This window comes from Muscardinus avellanarius (genome assembly GCF_963383645.1).
Source record: "Muscardinus avellanarius genome assembly, chromosome: X".
Taxonomy (NCBI): Eukaryota; Metazoa; Chordata; class Mammalia; order Rodentia; family Gliridae; genus Muscardinus; species Muscardinus avellanarius.
The window spans coordinates 10,688,729-10,708,150 of record NC_137792.1 but is presented as its reverse complement, the minus strand read 5'-3'; the positions used below and the strand labels follow the sequence as shown (position 1 = coordinate 10,708,150).

At 42.9% G+C, this 19,422-nt stretch overlaps 1 protein-coding gene across 9 annotated transcripts in view; it reads right to left on the bottom strand.

Moving 5' to 3' along the window:
• The window catches only part of REPS2 (RALBP1 associated Eps domain containing 2), a gene marked incomplete at both ends in the record, with an annotated part of 264,962 nt that extends 245,919 nt beyond the window's left edge, over nt 1-19,043 (bottom strand). For all 9 annotated transcript variants that reach the window (XM_080719429.1, XM_080719431.1, XM_080719435.1 and 6 more), the window contains one exon: nt 18,810-19,043. In XM_080719429.1, the coding sequence (XP_080575555.1) occupies nt 18,810-19,043 (234 nt within the window). The remainder of the gene's footprint in view (nt 1-18,809) is intronic.
• Nucleotides 19,044-19,422: the final 379 nt, after the last annotated feature.

Here is a 19,422-nt window from a genome sequence, read left to right as displayed (position 1 = left end):
GTTTCTTCTTCTGTACCTTCATCTGATTTTGGTATCAGCTTGATACTGATCTCATAAGATAAACTTGAAAGTCCTCCCTCTACTTCTATTTTTTGAAAGAGTTTAATAAAAAAGGATTGGCATTAATTCTTCTCTGAATGTTTGGTAGAATTCAGTCATGAAACCATCTGGTCTTGGGCTTTTTCTTTCTAGGAACACATATAGCTATTTTTATATAAGGAAGACTCCTTACAGGAATCTGGTCCTTCAGAAAATAGAAAAAATAGAGTCAGGCGTGATGGTACATGCTTGTAATCCCAGCATTTGGGAGGCTGAGACAGGAGGATGGAAGATCATGGTTCATGGACAGCCTCAGCTATTTAGTGAGGTCCTTTGCAACTCAGTGAGACCCTGTTTCAAAATAAAGAATAAAAAATAGAGCTGTATCTCAGAGGTAGAATGCCACTGGGTTCTATTCTCAGTACCACAAAAAAAGAAAATAGAAAAAATAGTCAAACTGATGCTTGGGCATACCCTCAAACATTATAATACAGTTTCTCCTTCCTGGAATTAATCTCTGATTCCTGTGCAACTTCCCCTGGCAGCATCTCCAAGAAAATACCTCTGTTGCTTGATGCTTCCAAGTGCCATGAAGAAGGACAAGCACTCAAACCCACAGATATGGCCCAGTCATATCAAAAAGTGCATGCACGTACATGTGCATGCGTGTGCGCGCTCGCGCGCGCTCTCTCTCTCTCTCTCTCTCTCTCTCTCTCTCTCTCTCATTCTCTCTCTCTCCTCAAGACTTCCATGGAGAACTGTAAAGAACCTCAGATGAACCAGTCACTTCTATCCAGTCCTCTCTCCTGTCTACCAAAGATCTATACTCCTAGACCCTGTTTGGCACAGAAAGACTTCCTTGTTCCCTCACTAGTCATGCCTGGTTTTCCCCAGGACCCGAGGCACTGTTTCCCATCCCAGCCTGCAGCCTATGCTGCCTTTACTTCCATTTGTCCTCTAGATCTACCCCAAGGCCTTCTTGAATCACTTAGCCCAGGAGGCTAGTTTCCAGAGCATCAATACCCAGGCACCCTTGCCTCTGACTCCTATTTGGAGTAGGCCAATGAGAAGCACTGGAGCAAATCAGAGGGCAAAAAATCATAGTTAGTTGCTTGTCCCACTCCACCATCCCTTCCCTAGCCACAGTTCTGACAAAGGCCGCATTCTATTTTTTCTTATTATTTTTCTTTCTTTCTTTTTTTGTGGTTGCTATTGTAATAGAAATTGAACCCAGAAGCATTCTATCTTCAAGCTATACCTCTGGACCTTCTAAGTGTGTTTGTTTGTTTGTTTGTTTGTTTGTTTGTTTGGAAATAGGGTTTCACTAGGTTGCCAAGAGTCTCACTACATTTCTGAGGCTGGTTTAAAACCTACAATCCTCCTGTCTCAGTCCCCCAAGTACTGGGATTCCAGGAGTGCACCAGCAAGCCAAGCAGCTGCATTCTTCTATGACTCGTGTTCCCATTTAAGGATCTACCTTTCAGAGCCCCAGCAACAGAGTTACCTCCCCTGCTCCTTCAAGTCTTGTGACAGTAATGACTTCCTGCTGCTGCCTCCCTATCCCTGTTTACACTAAAACCCTCTGAACATGCCATTTCAACCCTGAATGACACATAGCCAAATCCAAATTTCCAGTGGTTTTCTGTTTTAAAACTTGATCAGTCAGCCTTGACCCTATAGAGTCCCTCGATCCGTATCACCATGGCACAGAAGCTCCTTAGAAATGATCCATGTTCTTTACTCATACATACACCATCCAATCCCACCCATAAGCAAGAAATTCAACATTTATACAGAACTGCTCTGAATGCAATAACCTCTCCATTGAGACATCACCAAGAAACATCCCCTCTTCTTAAATTCTGTCTTCTCATCAGAGTGAATTTCAACACCAATATATTATGAAAAGTATTGCAAGCAAGTGAACCTTTATCCCTCAGTTTTGTTTTCTTCAAAATGAGGATGGTAATATCAATGTCATGCTTTGGTTGTAAGAACATTTGGTAAGTTATAGGGCAAAATCAGGAACATGGTAAATATTAAATGTTATCATATTTGTAGAACTAGAGTACACTGTGCCTCAGTTTTCAGGGCATTTGACAGTGTGTGTGTGTGTGTGTGTGTGTGTGTGTGTGTGTGTGTTACTAGGGACTGAACTCAGGGACCTTCTACCTCTGAGCTATACCTCCAGACCTATTTTTCATTTTTTGTTGAATTAAGGTCTCACTGAGTTGCTGAGGGCCTCACTAAGTTGCTGAGGCTAACCTCAAAACTGGTCCTCCTGTCTCAGTCTCCCAAGTACTGGGATTACAGGCATGCACCACCATACTCAGATGACAATGTCTGGAAACATTTTTGTTTTTGTTGTCACAACTGGAAGAAGGACAGCTGTTGGCATCTAATATTCAGAGACCAGGGATGCTGCTAGATATCCTACACTGCACAGGACAGCCCCAAAACACAAATGAGAAAGAATTATCTGGCCCAAAGTGTCAGTAGTGCTGAAGTTGAAAACTCTTGATCTTGAACAAAGAATGATTTTAAAGGAGCCAAAAACATCCACATGCTAAATTTTACATGCTTTACTCCCATTGCTATCTCTCAAAATTAGGAGTACAATGGTACCAGAGAGTATAAAAGGGAGAGAAGTTAAAACATTCTTAAATAATTTCAAAGATATCTGAAAAAAGAAAAAAACTCAAATAGTAGAGCACGTCAAGTACCAGCGGGGGCAAAAAACCATTGATGTATTAAATGTTTTGCACAAGGCTGAACCTGAACTAAGGGACAAAGAGATTATTTGATTAAATATGTTATTTTGAAGGCATTGGGGGGCAAACATACATACTTCAGTAAGATTGCTTTTAAAAGAACAATTCTTAACTGCTGGCATTAATGGGACTTACTGCAATTAGTCAGGAAATTAACACGGGTGAAATACTTTACCCTCAGGAGACTGAACCAAGATACTTCTCTGAAAAACAATGTCAAGGTGCTCCAAATGAATTAAGTCAAGGCAAACATTTCCCACTAGCATAATGCTAATAGCCTCACCTGGACCTGGATTGTGATATAAAAATAGCTAAGTTTCTCAGGCCTGTTCGAGTGACTTTTTCCTTCAATTCCATGTTTGAGCCGGCCTCTGCAGCACAGAGAGCAGAGTGCATACAAGCAGTTGACATTTGCTCCAGAGGGGCTCTCCCGAAAAGGAGCTCATCCTTCCTCTTTTGTCCTTCATCCTTCACAGGGAAGCCCTGCAGAGAGGGCCAGATAAAAAGGTCAGGAGCAGATCTCAGAGCTAGACTGCATGGGTGATTGGGGGAGGTGGTGAAGGAAGCAGCTGAGTGTCCCTGTGTTGCTCAGAGCTTCCTGCAGGATGGGCTGGAAAAGGGGGGATCTCAATAGCCTTAGGAATTTTGACCCCCGACTTGCCTTTTGAGTTGGAAAACAATAAAGTACAGATATTTCTAGTCCTGACACCTTACAACTCTTCAGAGCATGGCTTCTTGACTGTTTTATGCCATAGTTCCCTTGGCAGACTAGTATATGGACCTCTTCTGAGAATAGTGTGTGTGTGTGTGTGTGTGTGTGTGTGTGTGTGCGTGTGTAGTACAAAGGATTGAACCCATGAGCATTCTATCTCTGAGCTACCTTCCCAGCCCTATTTTATTTTTATTTGGAAACAGGGTCTCATTAAGTTGCACAAGGTATCTCTAAATTACTGTGGCTGGCCACAAACTGGTAATCCTCCTGTCTCAGGCTCCCAAGTACTGGGATTACAAGCATGTACCACCACACCCAGCTATAATTATGTTTTTACATGCATAAAAGATTTTTTGCACTACTGGGGATGGAACCCAGAGGCATTCTACCTCTGAGCTACACTCCTAGTCCTATTTTTTATTGTCTGTGTGTGTGGGGGGGGGGGGTTACTGGAGATGGAACCCAGGGGCATTCTACCTCCAAGATACACCCCCTAGCCCTATTTTTTATTCTTTATTTTGAAACAGGGTCTCACTAAATTGCAAAGGGCCTCACTAAGTAGCTGAGGCTGGCCGAGAACCACGATCCTCCTGTCTCAGCCTCCCAAATGCTGGGATTACAAGCGCATGCCACCACGCCTGGCTACATAAAACATTTAAAAATCGAATACATAAGGCTGTAAAAGAAATACTCTGAAATATAGCTATCAAAACATTAAAAAGCCAGGCATGGTGGCATACACCTGTAATCCTAGTAATTGGTAGACTAAGAATTACAGGTTTAGCCAGGCGTGGTGGTGCACACTTGTAATCCCCGCGCTTGGGAGGCAGAGACAGGAGGATCGCGCAGGTTCAAAGCCAGCCCCGCGCGCTGGCTTAGGAGACCCTGTTTCCAAATAAAAATGTAAAAATAGGTCTGGGAGTGTAGTCCGGAGGTAGAAGGGCTTCTAGGAACCCCAGTACCACCAAAAAAAAAAAAAAAGAAAAAATTACAGGTTTAAGACCAGCCTCAGTGATTTAGACTGTCAGCAACCTAGCAAGACCCTGTTTCAGAAACAAAAAATAAAAAGGTTCTGAGGGTATTGTGTGGTAGTAGATGCCTCTGGGTTCTTTCTCCAGTACAAAAAAAATTTAAAAACAAGGTCAGACATGGTGATGCATGCCCATAATCCCAGTACTTGGAAGACTGAAATAGGAGAATCACAAGTTCAAGGATAGCGTCAGCAACTTAGTGAGACTCTCAGTAACTTAGCAAGACCCTGTTTCAAAACAAAAAATAAAAAGAGCTATAAGTGTAGCTCAGAGGCAGAATGCCATTAAAACCAAATTTGTGGTATAAATTCGTATGTTCACGAACCCAATGAATACTATCAGATGGTGTCTAATCTACTGTAAACAATCACTGAAATAGGTCCAATACTTATAATTGGATTTTCTAAAATCCTAGTTCTATAGGTGATAAAGTCAAAAGAAGCGCTAATACTACTGGGATGTGCTTCCTACATGCATAATAGAAGAAAATGCTCAATTTGAGTTGGGGGTAATAAAAATAATTTTTTCCACATCTACATTTTTAGACCCCTAAACTGAACCCAGGTTGAGAAGACCTGCATGGGAGCATTCTGAGCATCAGTGGCCATGCAGGACATTACCACCTGCTTGCCTACTTCATCTCCTACCTCCTTCTACTAAAGAAAAATAAATTGCTTAAAGACTAAAACTGAAAGTACCTAAGACATATTTGTCAATTCTATTTGGGATATGAAAATGAATTATGAATGAAATGTTTCTTTAAAAGAAAAGAAGCCGGGTATGGTGGCTCATGCTTGTATCCCAGCATTCAGGAGGCTGAGACCAGAGAATCACAGTTTGCAGCCAGCCTCAGCTACTTAGTGAGGCCCTCCACAACTCAGTGAGACCCTGTTTCAAAATAAAGAATAAAAAATAGGGCAAGGGGGTGTAGCTTGGAGGTAGAATGCCCCTAGGTTCCATCCCCAGACCCGCAAAAAATAAAAGATAAAAGAAAATCAAGCCGGATGTGGTGGCACACACTTGTAATCCCAGTACTTGGGAGGCTGAGACAGGAGGATCCTGGTTTACAGCCAGCCTCAGCTACTTAGCAAGGCCCTCTGCAATTTAGTGAGAAACTTTTTCAAAATAAAGAATAAAAAATAGAGCTGGAGATGTAGCTCAAAAGTAGAACGTGCCTGGGTTCAATCCCCAGCACCACAAACACACACATGAAAAAAAGATAAATTCAAAATTAGTGGTGGATCACAAGATATATGTATTCTGGCCTCAAAAAACTATCCAGATAATCTTCTGCTGCAGATAAACTCTAAAAAGTAAGTGTAAGTAGAAAGAACCTAAATTAACCCCCAGCACTCACTTCCTGGTGTCTGTGATTTCATATAATCTCCTCACCCTGAGTACAGACAGAACCTGTGACTTGCTTCCAACCAATGGAATGGCAAAGGTTATAGCATGTCACACATCTTAGGCAACTAGAAAGAGACCTTCTCAAGCTGGGCGTGGTGATACACACCTGGAATCCCAGTACTTGGAAGCTGAAATAAGAGGATGCCAAGTTCGAAGCCAGCCTCAGCAATTCAGCATGGCCCTCCACAACGTAGTGAAACCCTATTTCAAAATAAAAAACAAAATAGGAATGGGAGTGGAGTTTAGAGGTAGAGCACTCCTGGGTTCAGTCCCCAGTGCCACAGAAGAATCTCCTGTTGGCCTTGAAGACAACAAATAGCCATGCTGGGAACTGCCTGCCGAGTAGACAGCATGACAGGGAACTGTGGGTGGCTTTGAGAAGCTAAGAACGTCAATCCTAAAATCACAGACAGGATGGGGATGGGGTTCAGTAGCAAAAAATGTGCCTAGCATACAAGAAGCTCTAGGTTCAATCTCCAGTACCACTCAAGCAATCTTTTTTTTTTTTTGGGGGGGGGTGTCTAGGGATGGAACCCAGGAGCATTCGACCTCCGAGCTATACCCCCTGCCCTATTTTTATTCTTAATTTTTTTGAGACTGGGTCTCACTGAGTTGCAGAGGGCCTCACTAAGTAGCTGAGGCTGTCCTCGAACCACAATCCTCCGGTCTCAGCCTCCCAAATGCTGGGATTACAAGTGTGCACCACCACACCCGGCTCCACCCAAGCAATCTTTAAAATCACAAGCAACTGAATTCTACCAATAACCATATGAGGCTGGAAGAAGTCCCTAATCTGTAGAAAGGAACACAACTCAACTGACACTTTGATTATAGCTTTATGAAACCCAGAGGTGAGGACCCAGCTAAGCCCTGTCCAGACTCCCAACCCACAGAAACCAGAAGATAGTAGACATGTGCTGTATTAAGCTTCTAAACTCGTGGCAATTCATCATAGAGCAATAGACAAATAATACAGTAATTGATTTAAGTGACCACCATCCCAGTTTTCCTGGGACTGTCAAAAAAGTGAAAGTTCCATATCCCAGGAAACCTCTTAGACCTGAGCAACCCAGGTTGATTGGTTGTTCACCAATAGTTGTGTATGAAGAATAGATTATAGTAAATCAAGCCAGGTGTGGTGGTGCACGCTTGTAATCCCAGCATTTGGGAGGCTGAGACAAGAGGATCATGGTTCAAGGACAGCCTCAGCTACTTAGTGAGGCCCTTTGCAACTCAGTGAGACCCTGTTTCAAAATAAAGAATAAAAAATAGGGCAGGGGGTGTAGCTCAGAGGTAGAATACCCCTGGGTTCCATCACTAGTACCGCAAAAAAAAAAAAAGAATATAAATAGGAAATATGAGATACTTGCCTTCAGAAACCAAACAGAAAGTAAACTAGAAAGGAATCCAACCCTCTTTAAAAAGTCATAAAGAAGCTAAACATGGTGGCACACATATGGAATCCTAATGCTTGGGAGGCTGAGGCAAGAGGATCACAGGTTCAGGGACAGCCTCAGCAAGTAATGAGACTCTCATCAACCTAGAGAGACCCTATTTCAAAATAAGAAATAAAATAGGACTAGGGGTGTAGCTCAGAGGTAGAATGCCTCTGGGTTCAGTCCTCAGTGCAAAAAAAAAAAGTCACAATCATATAGAGACTCCCCAAACAACTAGGACTAGAGCCACTATATGACCTAGCTATGTCATTCCTCAGCATTTATCCAAGAGAATTAAAGTCAGCATACTATAGTTATACGTGCATATTCATATTTATATCAGCACAATTCACAATAGCTAAACTATGTAACCAGCCTAGGTGTCTATAAACATATGAATGAATAAAGAAAATGTGATATAGCTGGGCGTGGTGGCGCACGCTTGTAATCCCCGTGCTTGGGAGGCTGAGACAGGAGGATCGCACGGGTTCGAAGCCAGCCTCAGCTACTTAGTGAGGCTCTCAGCAACTTAGTGAGACCCTGTTTCCAAATAAAATATAAAAAAGGTCTGGGAGTATAGCCCAGAGGTAGAAAGCCTCTGGGTTCCACCCCCAGTACCACCAAAAAAAAAAAAAGAAAGAAAATATGATATATACACACAGCGGAGTTTTACTCAGCCATAAAGAATGAAATATATTCAGGCGTTACACTTGTAATCCTAGTATTTGGTAGAATGCCTCTGGGTTCAAATGTATCCATGCGTGCACTTGTAATCCTAGTACTTGGGAGGCTGAAACAGGAGGATCACGGTTCGCGGACAGCCTCAGCTCCTTAGTGAGGCCCTCTGCAACTCAGTGAGACCCTGTTTCAAAATAAAGAATAAAAAATAGGGCAGGGGGTGTAGCTCAGAGGTAGAATACCCCTGGGTTCCATCACTAGTACCGCAAAAAAAAAAAGAATATAAATAGGAAATATGAGATACTTGCCTTCAGAAACCAAACAGAAAGTAAACTAGAAAGGAATCCAACCCTCTTTAAAAAGTCATAAAGAAGCTAAACATGGTGGCACACATATGGAATCCTAATGCTTGGGAGGCTGAGGCAAGAGGATCACAGGTTCAGGGACAGCCTCAGCAAGTAATGAGACTCTCATCAACCTAGAGAGACCCTATTTCAAAATAAGAAATAAAATAGGACTAGGGGTGTAGCTCAGAGGTAGAATGCCCCTGGGTTCCATCCCCAGACCTGCATAAAAAGAATGAAATATGACAATTGCAGAAAAATGGATTGAACTAAAGAACATCACATTAAGTGAAATAAGCTAGATTCAGAAAGTCAAGATTCATATATTTTCTCTCATATTTGGAAGCTAGAGAGAAAACAGAGGGAAAGGGACCTCATGAGAATAGAGACCAGCAAAATAGAAGATGAAGGCAGAGGTAGGGGAAAAGGAGGGAGGAAAAGGGAGGTACTGGGGGCCTAAATAACCAAAATATGCTTTGTACAGGTACAAAGAGATCACAGTGAAGTCTACTGTTAGGTATAATTATGACTTAACAATAAAAAATTTTTAAAGAAAAAAACATAAATAATTAGCAAAGAACCCAAAATTTCTCCAAATTCATTTCCCATGCCCTTAAAGTAGGGCAGTTCCTACTTAGGAGTGTGAAACTAGGCCAGTGTTCAAAGCCATCTTGTATTTCTAGTCTTCAGTTGGTTACTTTTTCACTGTCCCCATTGCTTTCCCCAGCTATTCTGAATCAGTTCTCAAACACCGACACCCCAGAAACTGCCAACAGCTTGATCACATTGAACCATCATTACTCTGACCATTTGACCATAGCCCACAGGTACCTTTTCTGCCCATCTGAAATCACTGTAGGTTCCCAATTCCTTCCACCCAAACCCCACCAGGTTCATTTCTTAAAGACGAACCTATGAATCATGTGATGTCTAAAACTTGCTTCATGATACTAGAGGAGGAAAGAAACAAAGACAGGATTTTAAAATAGGATCAGCATGCTTGTAACCCCAGTACTTGGGAGGCTGAGACAGGAGGATCACAATTTGGCGGGCCAGCCTCAGCTACTTAGCGAGGCCCTCTGTAACCTACTGAGCCCTTGTTTAAAAATAAAGAATAAAAAATAGGGATGGAAGTGTAGCTCAGAGGTAGAATTCCCCTGGGTTTCATCCCCAATACCTAAAAAGAAAAAACTGGCCAGCTGGCCATGGTGGTGCATGCTTATAATCCCAATACGTGGGAGGCCAAGGCAGGAGTATTGCTGGTTAATGGCCAGCCTCAGCAACTAGTGAGGCTCTCTGCAACTTAGTGACACCCCGTTCCAAAACAAAAGAATAAAATAAGGCTTGGGTGTAGCCTGGAGGTAGAATGACCCTGGATTCAATCCCTAGTACCACAAAAAAATGGAATTGGCCATGCACTGATGGCTGTTGAGCTGGAATGGCAAGGTTAGTGAATTGTTCTATCTGCTAATTTGAGATTTTTCCATTTTTAAAGAGGTGAGATGAAGCCAGGCATTGTGGTGCACACCTGTAATCCCAGTACTTAGGAGGCTGAAGCAGGAGGATCGCAGGTTCAAAGCCAGCCTCAGCAACTCAGTGAGGTGCTCACATCAACTTAGTGAGACACTGTTTCCAATAAAAAATAAAATAGGGCTAGGGATGTAGCTCAGAGGTAGAAATCCCCCGAGTTTGATCCTCAGCACCATAAAAAAGTGAGAAGAAGAAGAAAACCTATGAAAGTCTAACCAATTAGCTCAAAGGTCCTCCAACACCCTCAAGAATATCTGTGGGCACACTCCTGTAAACCCAGCAACTCAGTAAACTGAGGAAGGAGGATTCCAAATTCCAGGCCAGCCTGGACAACATAGCAAGACCCTGTCTCAAGGTTTTAAAAGGGCCAAAGATTTTGCTCAGTAGTAGAATGTTTGCCTAGCATGCGTGAGGCCTGAGTTTCAATTCCTACCAACTTAAAAAAAAGAAGAAGAATATCTGTGCTCATTTTGAAGATGTTTTTAATGTTCATATATGCGCATGCGTTTAGAACAGTCCCCCAGTCATGTGACATTCCACATAAATCAGGGAAGCCACCTACTTCCCTTTGGCATAAAGGTCTTGACAGTGCCATAATGATGATTCACTTCAAAAGTAGGTAATAAAGACTCTTTAAAAGGAAATATAAATGAACTGAAGGTACATGTGTCAACAAGGACAAATTCCAAAAACATAACAATGAGAGGAAAAGCAAGCTGCAGGAGGTTATGCTGAGGACAATACTCCCAGTTTTAAATTGAAAATACATACAGAAGAATATTCTGTTTTAGGTCGCACACATATAATAATAGGAGAAAAAAATTTGAATTATGCATATCAAACTCAGGACAACAATAGCCTCTGTGGTAAGGAGGAAGAGGGATGGGACCAGGGGAACAGACACAGGAAGTTTTCATGCTAGCTGGATTGTCTTACTTCTTATACTGAATAGTGAATACACATCATTTGTTGGGTAATTCTCTAGTTTTGCATGCCTGAAATATTTTACTATAAAAGAATCAATGAGTAACTATTATACAAATAGCCTCCTTCCAACCAGACCTTGCTTTGGCTCTGGTACCTTCTATGTCTAGCTGGGATTTAATTTTTTAGAAAGAAAAAAAAAACACTAAGCTATACATGATGGCACATACCTGTAATCCCACTATTTGGGAGGTTGAGGCAAAAAGATCACAAATTCAAGGCTAATCTGGGAAACTCACCAAGACCCTGTCTCAAAATAAAAAATAGAGTTGGGTTGTAGTTCAGATGTAGAATGTCCCTAGGTTTGATCCCCAATACCTCAAAAAAATAAAATAAAATAAAGAACACTGGCACCAGGTGTGATGGAACACGCTTGTAACCCCAGTACTTGGGAGGCTGAGACAGGATTGCAGGTTCAAAGCCAGCCTCAGCAATTTAGCAAGGATCCCAGCAACCTAGCAAGTCTCAAGATTGTTTCCAAATAGAAAATGAAATAGGGCTGGGGAGTGTGGCTCAGAGGTAGAATACCCCTGGGTTCAATCCCCAACATCACAAAAAATGGACAATCTCATAAAGCATATAGTCCTACTTACTATTTTAGTATACTGGCCTTTATCTCTGTAAAATATATGTCACAAATCAATATGATCTAAAAATGAAAAATTGTTTCATTTACATTTTTTAAAAACAGTTCTGGCTAATATTCTAGCAACCAGAAAAACAAGAATTTTGGTTTTTATCTATAGCTTTCTTTAATGGCAAAATGGTTACTTTAAAGATTAGAATAAGCCAGGCGTAGTGGTGCATGCTTGTAGTCCCAGCATTCAGGAGGCTGAAACAGGAGGATCACGGTTCACCGCCAGCCTCAGCTCCTTAGTGAGGACCTCCGCAACTCAGTGAGACCCTGTTTCAAAATAAAGAATAAAAAAGTACCCCTAGGTTCCATCTCCAGTACTGCAAAAAAAAGTTTAAGATTAGAAAAAAACTTTAAAATGACTTATTCCACTTGGTGTGGTGGCGCACGCTGTAAGTCTAGTACTTGGAAGCTGAGATAGGAGGATCACAGATTCGAGAACAGCCTCAGCAAGTAGTGAGGACTTCATCAACTTAGTGAGATCTTGTTTCAAAATAAAAATAAAAATAGGGCTGGGGGTATAGCACTGAGGTAGAGTGAATGACACTGGGTTCAATCCTCAGCACCACAGAAAAATATTTTTTAAATGACTTAGTCCCAAAAGTAAAATTATATGTACGGATTTTTAAACTATTCCCTACTTCACACTGCTCTGTTTTACTTTTTTACCTCAATCAAAGCTCCTGAGACAGCCGGGCGTGGTGGCGCACATTTGTAATCCCCGCACTTGGGAGGCTGAGACTGGAGGGTGGCAGAGGTTCGAAGCCAGCCTCAGCTACTTAGTGAGGCTCTCAGCAACTTAGTGAGACCCTGTTTCCAAATAAATATAAAATAGGTCTGGGAGTGTATCCCGGAGGTAGAAAGCCCCTGGGTTCCACCCCCAGTGCCACCAAAAGAAAAAAAAGCTCCTGAGACAATCAGACATTATTTATTGGGGATTTTTCCCATTCAATGATTTTCCCTGTTAACACAGAATCAACAGTGTTTTATAATTATTCCTCTTAACACCCAAGAATTACATACCACAAAAATGAAAATCAAATATAATGATGATTTGTAATTTGCACATTTCCAGAGACTAAGACACCATCCTAAAAAAAAAAAAAAAAAAAAAAAAAAAAAAAAAAAAAACAGATCTGAGCAAGATATGGCGGCACATATCTCTAATCCCAGTACTTGGGAGGCCGAGACAAGAGGATCACAGTTCGGAGGCCAGTCTCAGCAACTTAGCAAGGCCCTCAGCAACTGAGACTCTGTTTCAAAATAAAAAATAAAAATAAAATAGGGCTTGGGATGTAGCCTGGAGGTAGAATGTTCCTGGGTTAAACCCCCAGTACCAAAAAAAAAAAAAAATAGATCTTACAGGAGCTGGAGGCTTAACTCAGTCAGAGAGCTTTCCTAGTATGGGTAAGGCCCTGTATTCCATCCCCAGCTCTGAAAATAAGACAGATATTAGAAAGGAGTTGATATATTTTATTGATTCATTATGTCAAAGATAAAATTCATCACTTTGAGGGAAATATTTATTTTTAGGTATTATTTTTCAAATACTTTATTGCCCAAATAAAAATGTCAAAGTAAGCCAGGCATGGTGGTGCACGTTTGTAATCCCAGTGCTTCTTTGGCATTCAAAGACCAGCATTTTGCTAGAAGGCCTGGGGTGTTGGTGGGAATCAGGTTTGGGGTTACCACATGTTTAAATTTCCCTTGTTGAACAGGTAGTAAGCCTACAGCAGTGACTCAAACACAAACCACTGTCCTCATGGGGCTTTATTTATTTATTTATTTATTTTGGTGGTCATGGGGGTGGAACCCTGGGGCTTTCTACCTCCAGGCTATACTCCCAGAGCTATTTTCTATTTTATTTGGAAACAGGGTCTCACTAAGTTGCTGAGAGCCTCACTAAGCAGCTGAGGCTGGCTTCGAACCCGCGCGATCCTCCTGTCTCAGCCTCCCAAGCGCGGGGATTACAAGCGTGCGCCACCACGCCCGGCCAATGCAAATATTTTTATACTTCAGAATTTATTTTTTCAGTACTGGGGATTGAACCTAGGGGCGTTGTACCTCTGAGCTAACCCCCCAGCTGTTTTTCTTTTTTATTTGAAACAGAGTCTCACTAGGTTGCAGAAAGCCTTGCTAAATTGCTGAGGCTGGCTGCAAACCTAAAATCCTCCTGTCTCATCCTCCCAAGTAATAGGATTACAGGTGTGCACCACCACACCCAGCTTACTTTTTCAAGTTTAACAGTATCATCACTATATTTTCTATCTAGTATTAGTATCCTACTTTTAAAATAAATCAGGGCTAAGCATGGTGGAGCACACCTGTAATCCCAGTACTTGGGAGGCTAAGACAAGAGGATAACAGATTGCAGGACACCCTCAGCAATGTAGCAAGACTCTCAACAACCTATCAATATCCTATTTCAAAATAAAAATAAAACAGGGCTGGGGGTGTACCTCAGAAGTAGAGTACCCCCGCATTCAATCCCTAATACTTTAAATAAATAAACAAATATCAACACATGAAAATAAATACTTTAGAGACCAAAACCATTTAAAATAGCCTATTGTGATGCATTGAAATATAGTTCAACATGGCAAAGAAGTATATAAACTGATACTGGATCAACATCATATGTCACTAGAGAATTACAAATTAAAACGAAGATGAGACATCACTACATATAATACTATGGCTGAAATCCAAAACACTGACAAATGGTGATGAGGAGGTAGAGTAACAGGAGCTCTCAATCATTGCCGGTGGGAATGAAAATTAGCACAGCCACTTTGCAAGACTAACAGTTTCTTACAATTAAATATCTTCAGCCAGGGCTGGTAGCACACGCTTGTAATCCCAGCATTTGGGAGGCTGAGACAAGAGGATGGTGGTTGGCGAACAGTCTCTGCTACTTAGTGAGGCCCTTTGCAACTCAGTGAGACTCTGTTTCAAAATAAAGAATAAAGAAGCCGGACTGGTGGCACACGCTTGTAATCCTCACTCTTGGGAGGTGGAGACAGGAGGATTGAGCAGGTTCTAAACCAGCCATGCTGGTTAAAGAGATCCTGTTTCCAAAAATATTTTAAAAAGTATAAAATAGGTCTGGGAGTGTAGCCCGGAGGTTGAAAGGCTTCCAGGAACCCCGGTACCACCAAAAAAATAAAATAAAGAATAAAAAATAGGATTAGGGATGCAGCTCAAAGGTAGAATGCCCCTGGGTTCCAGCCCCAGTACTACAAAAAATATTAAACATTTTCATAAGAATTAAACATTAAACTCTTATCAAACAATCTAGCGATCATGCTCATTGCTCTTTATCCAAATGAGCTAAAAACGTATGCCCACAGAAAAAGCTGCACACAGGTGTTCATAGCAGTCCTATACACAAATCAATATTTTGAAGTTACCAAGATTTCCTTCAGCAGGTAAATGTATAAATAAACCGGGACATCCAGACAATGGATTATTATTCCGTGCTAAAAAAAAAAAAAAAGAAAGAAAGAAAGAAATGAGCAAGCCAAGCATGATGGCGCACACCTGTAAGCCAAATACTCAGGAGGCTGAGATTACAGGTTAGAGACCAGCCTTAGCAACTTAGCAAGGCTTTCAGCAACCTAGCAAATCCCTGATTCAAAACGCAACAGCCAATAAAACTCTAGGGAATGGATGTGTATCTTAGAGGCAGAATGCCCCTTGGTTCAATTCCCAGGATGAGAGAGGGAGGAGGGGCAGAGGGGAGGGGGATAGGAAGGGTGAGAGGGGGGGTAAGGAGGGAGAGAGCGAAGGAGAGGGAGAGAAAGAAATGGAGGAAAAGGCAGCTGTGGCAGTGGCAGTGGCAGAAGGGAGAAGGGAGAAGAAAAAGGGAGAAGGAGAAAGGAGGGAGAAATGAGCCACCAAACCATGAAAAGACATAGTGGAATCTTAAATGCATATTACTAAGTGAAAAAAAGCCAATCTGAAAAGGCTATATACTTTATAACCCCAACTATATAATATTCTGAAAAAGGCAAAACTGGAGTCAGTAAAGATCAGCAGTTGCTACCGGTTAGTGGGGAGGGAGGGATGGATCAGTGGAGTACAAATAATTTTAGGGCAGTGAAATTATTCTTCATGATACTATAATAGTGGATACATGCCATACATTTGTCCAAACCCATAGAATTGCCAAAATCAAGAATGAACTCTAATGTAAACTATGGACTTTGGAGAATAATGTAGGTTCATCAGAAGTAACTAATATATCACTCTGGTGCTAGATATTCATCGTGGGGGAGGCTATGCATGTGTTCCCACTCTCCCCTCAGTGTTCCTGTGAACCTAAAACTGCTCTGAAAAAATCCTATTAAAAATTTGTTGTATGGGCTGAGAGTATAGCATGTATGAGGCCCTGGGTTCAATTCCCAGAAGTAAGTGTGCACGTGTGTGTGAATGCATATATATATATATATATATATATATATATATATATATATGTGTGTGTGTGTGTGTGTGTGTGTGTGTGTGTGTTAGCTTTTAGTTACTATGACAAAACACCTGAGATAATTAATTTATAAAGAGAAAGGGTTTATTTTGGTTCATAGTTTTGGAGGTTCCAGTCCATGATCTTTTTGCCCCATTACTTTGGGCCTCTGTTGAGGCACTGGATGGCAATAGTGAGGAACACATGACAGAGAAAACTGCTCATCTCATGGCCAGGAAGCAAAAGAGAAAGAAGAAGCCAGGGTCCCACAATCCCCGTCAAGGGCATGCCCCTCATGACCTAAAGACCTCTCACTAGGCCCCACTTCCAAAAGGTTCCACTATATCCCAACAGTACCCACCACCCTGGGGACCAAAGTTTTAACACATGGACCCTTGGGGAACTTACCAAACCATAGCATAAGTCGACATTTTATACATATAAACATAAAAATACAGATACATACAAATATATATTTATAACTGTTAAATATATATAAATATATCAACAGGAGAAAAACCCTAAGATAACTCTAGGTTTACTTCCAAAACAAAGTAACAGGTGTGGTGGTTTTACTCCAAAGAGGAGATAAAATTAAGTATTTTTCTAAAATACTTACTCCTGGTAAGATTACAGTGAGATTCTCACCCTTCCTGGTACACTTTGGTAATCTTAATTATATGCTTATTAAGAGGAAAACCTGGCTGTTACCATGGAAACTACCAGGACTGAGTAGTGCCTCCACGAGCAGTTATACCTGTTGAGCCACTTAGATCTAAACTTACAGGTTCCAGTTTAATAGGAAAAGGGGAAAATGTCTACTTTTTTTTAAAGAATGGCTATTACACTGATGGGGCAATGCAAATTAAGGCAAATGGCACATCCTCATACACACAAACACCAGCATGACTGCTACCATCACCAAAGTGACGTGGTTGCCAGGTGCTGATGCTGACTCTTAGGGTTACCTTTCCCTGTTCAATATGCCTTTAATATTCACTTTCACCTGCAAGAATATTGGGCTATATCAATTTTGTTAGCTTGAAGGGGAAAGTGTTTTGTTTTGTTTTGCTGAGCTGAGTAAAGGAGCTCTGAGAGATTTACCCCAAGCAATCTTCTAGGTCCATCCATCCCCTTCACCAGCCTCTGAAGCAGTCATTTGCAAGCAGTTTTCAACTGCAGAATATACTCTCCTCCATGCACTTGGTCTTGGATTATTTTTAAATCATATGTACTTCAAGGAAGCCTGGGTTACAACTCAAGGAAAGCCTCCTCCTCAACTCCTGAAGAAGCCTCAACTAACATTCAGATTTAATATGCAGACCTCCTTTTATCACACTCAAGTACTAGAGACAACAAAAATAAGCCTTACAGGTGCTCAGCTCTCATTTGCTGCAGAGTCCTAGTCACTTAAATAAATATATTATGCTTGGGAGTATTCTGAGGGCCCCATGTAACAGCCATGGTTTGTATTTTAGGACACTGACTTTCTCTTTACCTGGTCTAGCTCGACTGCTCAACAGCAGTGGCAGAACTGCCTACACAGCAAGGACTTCTTAGGGGACAAATAGCCACGCTCAGTTCTGTGAATACTAATTATATTCTCAGAAATCCTAAATTTGAAAAGTGAAAAATTACAGAGTGGCTAAAGTTATGCTCATAAACATATGGGCATATGTATGCTCTGGCAGTATAAAAAGCAGAACGTCTCAAATGACAAAAAAAGAAAAGAAATAAAAAACCATCCTGCACGAAATCCTCAATACTTCTTTGGAACTAGATTGTAAAATGTCATTCGTCACTCTAAATATTTGATTGGTATTAATAACTTTCATGCTATTGCTTTTTAAGCAAAGCGTCATTTCATATTTTGGGTTTGATATTAACAATCTGATCACCATTTAGTGCTGGTGACATCAAATGACAGACAAAGGGCTTATCAAATAGCCATTCTCTACGCTTCGAGAAAAGCATAAAACAAAAACAGCTCGTGCTATGGATCATCCCCGTATCCTTTCCCAGGTTTGGAGCAGCCAAAAAGAGGTCGTTATGACACCTCCTACATCCAAATTCTATTTCAAGCCCAAGTATGTATGATAAGATGGGAAACTACAGCTGTCCCCCATGGTGGACTTCTAGGGTCTACCTCTAGCCCCCAATGAGAAGCTTGGTTTTGATTTGACCGACAGCCTTTTCTAGCCCTGAGTCCCTGTTCTGCAACTTGTCAATTAGGATTTTCCAGTTTAATAATCAGAAATACATTCGTGGGAAAATATATGTATCGACTGCATATACACAGTAGATACATATATATCCCAACTAGGACAACGTGCAGTCCTGGGCCCTGTGCCAGAAAACACTCATGCACCCTTCAAGTTCAAATCCCAGGAAGGCACCCTGGTCATCCACTTGGGAGAGGGAGGGACAGGAGAGGGGAACAGAGGTTAAACCAGACACCAGCCAAAACAAACATCACTTTCAGGACAGGGCAAACTTTGGGTCTGGGCAGCTGCGGAGCCCCATAAGTGACCGGGGGAGGGGAGGGGTGTCAGACCCTCTCAGGGGAAGAGGATACGGACCGACCGCATCCAGCACTAGGCGAGAAGCTGAGCTGCGGAGGCAGCTGGTATCCCCGGAGGACAAGGGCGTCGCCGTCATCCCCGGCTGCAGAGCCCCCTGAGACCTGGCTGCGGTCTCCGGCCCCTGAGGGCAGCCCTGTCGCCCTGATTGTCCCAGACACTGCTCCCACAGACCCTCAAGAAAGGGGGCGCAGGGATCTACCTGGTGCAGCGTCTCGGCGGGCAGCTGCGACGCCCGGAACAGGTCAGCCACGGGGCCAGCAGCCGCAGTGGCAGCGCCGAGGGCGACCCTGGTGGCCTCGGGGGGCCCGGTACCCGGACCCCCGCTCGCGGTGCCAGCGCAACGCGCGAAAAGCTCAGAGTAGCACTGCTGCTCGCCCTCGCTCAGCAGCAGCGGCGGCCCAGAGCCGCAGCCTCCGCCCGCCGCCGCCTCCATAGGGCCTTCAAAGAGGCCCGACGGAGCACCGATCCCGGCTGAGGTGCCTCCGCCTCCGACACAGCCACCCCCGCCGCCTCGGCCTCGGCCGCCGCCGCCCCCACGCCCCACAGCTGCCGCGCGGCCGCTTCCTCCCGGCGCGCGCCGGCCCCGCCCCCGGGCTTGAATGTTGTGCCTCCGCCGCGCGGCACATGGAGACAGGCGCGGCGCCGACCAATCACAACGTAGGATCCAGCCCGGGCCCCGCCTCCCGACGCCCGCCCCGCCCCGCGCCAGGTAACTAACTCAGCGCGCCGGCCCCCGCCCTTCTCCTGCGGCCTGTCACCTGCTCGTCCGGCTCCGCGGGGCAGAGAGGACAGGTGCAGGCGCTGTTCCGAGC